This window comes from Porites lutea, chromosome 9 (genome assembly GCF_958299795.1).
Source record: "Porites lutea chromosome 9, jaPorLute2.1, whole genome shotgun sequence".
Taxonomy (NCBI): domain Eukaryota; kingdom Metazoa; phylum Cnidaria; class Anthozoa; order Scleractinia; family Poritidae; genus Porites; species Porites lutea.
The window spans coordinates 15950567-15958661 of record NC_133209.1 but is presented as its reverse complement, the minus strand read 5'-3'; the positions used below and the strand labels follow the sequence as shown (position 1 = coordinate 15958661).

At 42.1% G+C, this 8095-nt stretch overlaps 1 protein-coding gene and 1 non-coding gene across 2 annotated transcripts; one reads left to right on the top strand and one right to left on the bottom strand.

Moving 5' to 3' along the window:
• Positions 1–296: 296 nt before the first annotated feature.
• On the bottom strand, positions 297–2093 carry LOC140947843 (kelch-like protein 12). Its single transcript, XM_073397044.1, has one exon. It carries the CDS (start codon positions 2023–2025, stop codon positions 310–312), a length of 1716 nt encoding a protein of 571 aa, XP_073253145.1. The 5' UTR covers positions 2026–2093; the 3' UTR covers positions 297–309.
• A 2792-nt stretch (positions 2094–4885) lies between these two features.
• Trnai-gau (transfer RNA isoleucine (anticodon GAU)) lies at positions 4886–4958 on the top strand. Its single transcript has one exon. It is a non-coding gene; the product is annotated as a tRNA-Ile (tRNA).
• The last annotated feature ends 3137 nt before the right edge of the window (positions 4959–8095 follow it).

The window sequence follows — 8095 nt, the reverse complement described above, 5'->3', positions numbered from 1 at the left end:
GCCTTTGCTTCATTCTGGAGGTCAAAATCATGAATTACCGAAACAGAAATTTCCTTGGAAAAACCGAAAGGTTTCGGGATACAATAAGTTCATCAGCTTACACCAGGGTTATACAAATACGAATTCTAAAGCATTCGTGCTTCTACATGTACAAGGAGATCTCCCTCATCAAGCGTTTAACTATCACGTCATTTCTTTCTTGGAAAGTTGTTATTGTACCATGGGAATAGTGTATCAATTTTTTTCGCTTTTTTGATATTTTTTTGGGGGAGGAGGGGTGGCACCAAGAATTTTAGGATATTGTCGTGTTTAATTAATCTGAAGAAGTTCCTTGGCCACTCTGAGCACATCACACTGGACCCAAGATCTCTTGGAGGGCATCTTGGTGACTGTCTCCCAACTTCTCTTGCGTTCATCATAACATTCTACGCTGTCCAAACTCCCAGAGTTGTTACAGCCTCCAAACAGGAAAATCCTGTTTCCAAGCCTGGTGATACCAGCCGCCTGGCGGGGAACGGAGATATTGGGAAGCAAAGACCACTCTTCAGTCACTGGATCAAGCGCCTCACAAGAAGATAAATATGCCCCCGTTGAAGATTGGCCACCGATGACAAAGACCTTTCCGTTCATTTCCACCGCGCACGCAAAATAGCGAGCAATTTGCATAGGTGCGATGCTGGTCCATATCTTTTTCTTCGTGTTGTATCGCTCGACAGTTCGCAGAAACTCGTTTCTGTCGCTCAGCCCACCAATGGCATAAACGAAGCCTTGACAAGCTGCTGAACACAGACCGGCACGCTTGACAGACATGGGTGTCTCAATGAACCATTGGTTAATGTCTGTGTCATAACGCATGACCTCCTTAGCGGAGCCACCATTCGGTATCCTACCACCAATGATAAAGATGTGATCCCCAGATCTTACAGCAGTGGCAGCACAGCGTAATTGAGGCATGTTGGCAACTGCTACCCAGCTGTTAGTGTGGGCGTTGTACTGCTCAACAGACTGGCCGTTTTCCAACTGTGTGCTACCAAATGCGTACAGTACGTTGTCGTGTACAGCGGTACAGTGCTCATCTCGCGCGTGCAGCATATCTGCAAGTGGCAGCCACTTCTTCGTTTCTGGGCAGTAACAAGTTGCCTCTTTGCTAAGGTTTCCACCGCACACAGTGATAACATTCAAATGCCGCTTAAGTGTCTTTCGTGGCGAGTCGAATTCATCATACGCGTGCAGGACAATAGAACTCAAAGATTTAACCACGAGCTTCGTGCAGTAAAAGCTACTGCTTACAAGATCTTCTTTTTCTACTTTGTTAACCAGATAATGCTTTGACAAAGATGACAAACGGATTTTGCTGAATAGTTCCTCAAAATTCTCTTTGCGAGTTTCCAAATCATGTTTCACCCACGTTATAAGCGTCTCATAAACATCTTCTTCGCTCGAGACCTCGAGGTCATCGCGCTGGATGATCTCGGAGAGAACCTCGAAATCTATGGATTTGAAAGCCTCTGTGTCGCAGGCCTCTTTGAAGTGTTTTACGATGTAAATTGTAGCAGAAGATTTTAGCGCTTTGCAGCTGAACTTTTCCGCAAAATCTCTCAAAGCGAAACATCTACTGGGCGATAGGGAACTTTCTAAAAACTGGCAGCCAATATCCTTGAGGCTTTGAATGATTAAATAATCAGCTGCGGCAACTAGATCCTGTGCGTTCTCTTCAGTAAGCGTCACGTTTCCAGTGTAAACGTAACAAAGTAGAGCCTCCATAACAGAAGACTTTAACTGGTCTAAACTACACTCCATGACTTCTTTCTCTTTCATGTCGTTTGTAAACAAACCTCGAAAATACGGACTGCTTGAAGCCAAAATGCTTCGATGAGCGAGGAAACTCTGACCTTCTACAACAAGCCTTACATCGCAAAGAACATCATCTTTTCGTAGCTGGTCCATGGTTTTAAGAAGAGTTTCCTTGTATTGCTCGTTTGACACCGAAAGAGTCTTCGATTTCGTTTCTTTCGCCATGGCCATTTTTGAATTTTAATTTATATCCCTTCTAATACAGAAATTAGCATGTGGCACATTATATGCAAATTTCATCTATACCTGTTGCTTAATTAATTCAAGTTTAAGTCATTTTGTTCACACTGACATGACAAATATCACAAATTCAAAAATCATTATCGTTAGAAAAGAACTAGGAAAAAAATACTCAGGGCCACCCAACGTCAATTTTCGGAAAATATCTGTTCGGAAGGAATATCTGTTCCGAACATCTAAAAAATGGTATAATAGCCCATTTTTAACGGATTTTTTACCCTAGAAAGGTCACCTAGAATTTTCGGGAGCCTTTTTTCTGGGTGAAATTTTCGAAAAGGTAAGTTTTAATCCCTATAATTTTCGGATCACTAGACTTTCAGCTAGGAAGTCCGAACAGATGAAAAATTTTTAGGGGATAAAAATATGCCTATACCGTTTAAATACTATTATTATACATCAGACTCACTATGAAAAATCTCATTGGTCGAGAGCATTCAATCAATTCACAATAGCTTGTGAACTTGACATGATAAATGCAATATCTGCTGCAGATATGGCATTTATCATGTCAAGTTCAACGTCTGCCTGGTTACCAAGCCCCTTGGAGTGTTCTCCTCAGAAACAGAATGGCTGAACGTCTTCTTTTTGCCTATTGTTTAAAAAATGTATAATAAAACAATTATTGAATTCGGTTTTCGCATGATATCATGAATTATCAAAACCTCGTGTCTGTATTATCTGCCAAAACCTTCGGCTTCGGCAGATAACACTGACCTCGGTTTTGATAATTCATGATATCATCCTCAACCTCATCCAATAATTGTTTAAAATACGTTTAACAATGCGATGTTTAGGTGGTTTTGAACTATATTCTCGTTGGGTGCCCCTGAATACAGAGTGCTGCTAGCGAAAAGTTAGACCAGGCAGCTTGACCTTCATGGAACCTCCAAGAACTTGCCTCCAGATGTATATGTATAAAGAAAAGGTTAATTATTAAAGAGACTGTCATTAGCCTGATTGTAGTGGAGGGTGCTTTTTTGCCAACGAGCAGCCTCACGAAGACGCAAGGCTGCGAGGTGGCAGCCTAATAAAGCCTTCCGCGAAAGTTCCAAGGCAGAATGAATCTCGAAGCGATGTAACATAAGGTAGTGTAAGGTAACTTTTATGATGTATTTAGGAGCAGAGAATGCATTGTTTTTGAGCGAACACGTGACAAAGAACAGAGAATCCACTAGTAGCCGTATGCGTGTTTGTGAGTCCCCGTGCTCATCCCGTCTGCAACCAATCGTCGGGTGGATTCATTTGCAAAATACGCCTATTGCTCTCGCATTTGCCCGCTGGGATTTTTTTTATTGTTTTAAGGCTAAAAAACTTAAAAAAAAAAAAAAACTCTAACGGGCAAAAAGTGCGACAGCTATACGCGTGTTTCTCGTAAATTATACGGTAATCCATGACATTTTTAAACAAATTGAACGGTGCGCGCGTATAGGTAAAGCCCGGAGGTAAAGTCTTCGCTTGTTGTCACTTAGCGATAGCTATAACTAGTGTAGACTGATAAATGTTACATATAATGCAATTTTGTTATGTTGACTGTTTTTATAGTCTGGTAAATTTGTAAGACGGCCACCGGCGAGAGTGACTCCATCTGTCTGCCTTGGAGATCGGAGGTAACCGTTTAACTTGCTAAGAGCAAAATTAAGGGCCTGTTTACATGGAAGTGGGGGACCCAAAGTTGGTGAGGTAACCCGCTTAGGTGGGGTAACCCGCCTGTCCATATAATGTCTCATTTTAATTTGATCACGTTTACATGTTAGGTGGAGTGACCCGCCACATGTTACTTCACTTATCTGGGGTCCCCCACCTCCATGTAAACAGACCCTAAATGACTGAAAAAAGAATCGAAAGAAGGAACCAACACCAGGCGTTCGTCTTATATAAGTGACTGTATGCATTGATAGCAATAGGCAACTTTTTTTTTATATATATATACGCTTTCAAATCCTGCTCAACCTGTGTCGCTTTTATAATTCAAGTTAGACAAGGCTGTTTGTAGATTTTTCACCGAGTTTTAGAAGCCGCCAACGCCTATCTTGATTTCTTATCGAGATGGGCAAACAAGTTGTATTCGGCGATCCAACTGGACAAGCGCACGGAAAATTTTGGGGACCGTGACGAGTGAAGATTTTGTGGGTCTTAACAGGTTCAAGAGGCATTTCTGAATGCTAGGTGCATTCTGGACGGAAATGCTGGAGAACTTACCATTTACTTGGGAAAACCGGAAATTCTGGTAGGAAAATCAAATGGCTCACCCTATTCTGTTTGGGGAGTTTCAGAAAAATGGGCTATGTATGATTCGAGGGGATGCCATTTATTCTACTCTTGTAGTCTGTTCAGCTGATTTGCATCTACTTTGTATGTAGCGGATCGTTCTCCCACCACATCAAATATTATAGTTTTATGTTTATGCACAAGATTTCCACTCGGGTGGTTTGTGTAAATGGTAAACACCCCTGGTCACCTTCAGTCATAAGGAACAATTAATGTAGTTGATGGTGCAGGCATTAAATCATTTGAAAAACGCTGCTGTCAAGGTGAACACATCCCTGCTTCATCTTTGTTCACCGGGTTTAAGAGATATTTAGCACCAGGACTCAGTTGCTCGGGGGCCGATTAGCGCTAACCCGAAAAAATCTGATACCAGGAAACAACATCTCACCAATCTAGACTGACTGAATTACACCATTAATTTTGTACAGTTTTCAGTGCAGTCCAATGAAAGACTCGCCCCATATATATTTATTAGGTAAGTTACGAAATTTTTTATTCATTTAAACTTGTTAAACCGTTGTTTGGTCCGTTAGCTCAGTCGGCAGAGCGTGGTGCTGATAACGCCAAGGTCGTGAGTTCGATCCTCATACGGACCATTTATTCGATCCTTTTCTTTACTTCACACTCTTTTTTTTTTTGTTTTTTTGCAGAAAAGAAGTAGACAAAGAGAAGAAGTGGAGAAGGTAGATCTTTCACTTGTGAAGGAATCCACCTTAAAACTTTCAGATGTATATTTACCAAAGGAAAGAGCTTGTACTGTCTACTTATTTAAAAGGGGAAAATGTAGCTACACAGCTGCAAGTTCTAATGATAAAGAGTGAGCTGTTTCGTTTTGGCTAACTGAATACAACCAACATCATATGCGCGTGCGCAGTCATCGTCATCCAAGCACCATTTAAAGTGCCGTCGTCGTAACTATTCAGTTAGTCTCGAGAAACGCCATTCAGAGATTTTTCCTTTCTTATACCCAGGTGAAAACGTATGGATAGGTAAAGAACCACTATACATCTGGTATCATCTCCGTCTCACAGCTGATTGGCATAATGATCGGGGGGACAGCTTTGGGTCTTTGTCTAGATTCTACTGACTACATTCAGACAAGTCGACCTAATTCAAGCAGATCCAAAGTGCTGGCCGAAAACATTTTTTGTAGCCTCGGATGCACAGCAAATTGCACACAGCGAGCTGAGACGGCCTCCTTTTGTCTTTTTGAGTGAGGAGAAGAAAAGAATGCTCCGCCTGAATACCGTCCGAAACCTTTGAGGTCGTCGCTGTAAAGGTGCTTTATATCAAGGAGTCGGGAGTCAAAGAAAACCGACGTTTATTCTCCATGCTTGCTACACCGATCTCACAACCTCGTGCTCGCACATCCGGGAATCCTAGTCTACACAATACAATCCCATATATGGTAACAACACTATATATATATATGCTAACGACACTACATCCCCCTCATCTTAGGAGAGAAATCCACACACCGAGGCTAAACAACTATGAATCAAACGAAGAATATGAACATGCCTCAAAGTAAACATAACTGAATACGAAATAGAGTAACAGAAAATGTCCGGGTCCCTAAAAACCTAAAGTCCTTATGGAAGAGTTCTCGTGTAAAGCAATATCAGTCAAGAATATAGTCAGCAAACTTGGTTGGGCGTGATCGCGCACGCTAGGGGGAGGAAACCGGGAACAGTCATGTAATGGTGCTTTATATCAAGGAGTCCGGAGTAAAAGACAACCGACGTTTATTCTCTATGTTTGCGACACCGATCTCACAACCTCGTGCTCGCACATCCGGGAATCCTACCAGGTAGTCTACGGAATACAATCCCAGTGGTAACAACACTATATATATGCTAACGACACTACTGTCGCAGTCCAAACTTCTGGACTAGTCAATCTTGTTCTCTCTTGTCATAACCGAGCCTGCTGTAGCAAGCACAAGGCTATTAGGCCTGGGTTCAAAACTTTATCCTAGCAACATGCCGCGCATGCTCAACAAAGATCTTAGTCGATTCATGCTGAGTCTTTCGCGAATACGCCAAAATCGAGCAAGCGGAAGGAAGACTCTGTTAGCCAGGGTAGAAAATTGGCAACTTACTGTTTCCACGTCCAGTGACCAGCGCAGTTTCTGCAAGGAAAGCTCGGAAAGGCTCTAGGAAATGCCCTTTCTCTTTTGCATGGGCTCCATGAAGGACACCACAAACCAGCTACTTCATCATCCTCTTTTAATGTCGAGGTATCACATCTGTTGCTCCAAAAACAATGTCTTAGCCTTTCAAGGGAACTCCTTTTTCGAACCATATTAAATGTTCATAAATTTTCTGGACTATGAAAAACGTTATGCCTTCATCCGGGAAAATAACCTTTAGACTCACCTCCTTTGTCGAGATGTACGGAGAACAGCAATCACGCTGATTTACAGAGACTAAATTTCAAACAGTTTAACAATTTGCCAAGCAGATAATTTATATGTTCGTGGGTATGGGTGAGGTGTGTGTCAGAGTGTGCGCGAGTATGTGAGGGGGGAAGAAGGGGGGGGGGGGGGGGGGGTACTCAGCAACATTTTATTCGTAACACCTCAATTAAATGACCTTATAACTGACTAAAATGATAGAATTTCCTACGTATTCCCTACCCTTTGATATACCCGAGCCTGAATAAGCTACCCCGTTCGGGCGGAGCCTCCCCGTACAGGCCCCTTATCGGTAGTCCCCTCCCCCCGGGCTCGGTCCATACTTTTTTAAATTTGGTCCTTGATGTCAGAACCAGTTCGTTCAGATCCGTCCAGCTAGTACTAAATAGCTTCCCCTTCGGCCAGAGTGTTTGCAGCCGGGTTTGATAAGACTAGTAATATCCTCTTTGAGGTACGTCGGTAGTAACAGGACTGTTAATTTCTTCCATTTTTATTAGAGGTGCATTTAGTAACTTTCGCAATAATTTTCTGTGAGTCGGGTCAAACATGACGGATTCCGGAATCTGGGAAATTTTTGCCCGTAGAATCCGTAATCCTCGGCTTTGGAGTCCGGAGTTCAGCTCAATAAGGTGTCTGAAAGGGGTACCTTTCCTGTCAAAAAATGGTATACAGCTAAATCAAAAAAGGTTGCTTTGGTAATTGGGCATATTGAACAATGCGATGATTTACTTGAGTGACCAGCAAACAATATGCCCAAAGCAACCTTTATTGAATGAGCTATATAAAGGGTTTGGAAATCGGGGCTGAACCTCACCGGAAAAAAACTTTGTTCAGTTTCCATTTTCATATACACCTGGATAGAGAGAGACAAAGTGGAAGGTGATTCTTTTGAGAAGAAATACCATGGTTGAGCTTGAATACAAACCCAAAGATCTCAAGTGCTTTGTTTGACGCTAGAGTCCTTAACTTCCACCTTGTATACAATGATAATCAAGACGACGAAGAAGAAAACTCCTCGATCTGTAGTCAACTTTCACGATTCCTTTCCCATACTCAAGTTAGAACCACCTATTACAGCAGTTTACTTAGTGGCAGCAAAGGAGAGTGCTGACAGTAGCTATCGTTTGTATGGTCACACTGTAAGATTTCATCAGTAGACTTAGAACCAGTTTACACAGCGTCACAAATGGTACCATGCGAACTCACATCAAAGGTACCACGGGAAAGTACAGCTCAGTGGCTTTTCACATGAATAGTCAAGATTTGTCCAATTTTTCAGTAGTTGGAATCATTCAGTGCAAGATAAAACTGAGACAC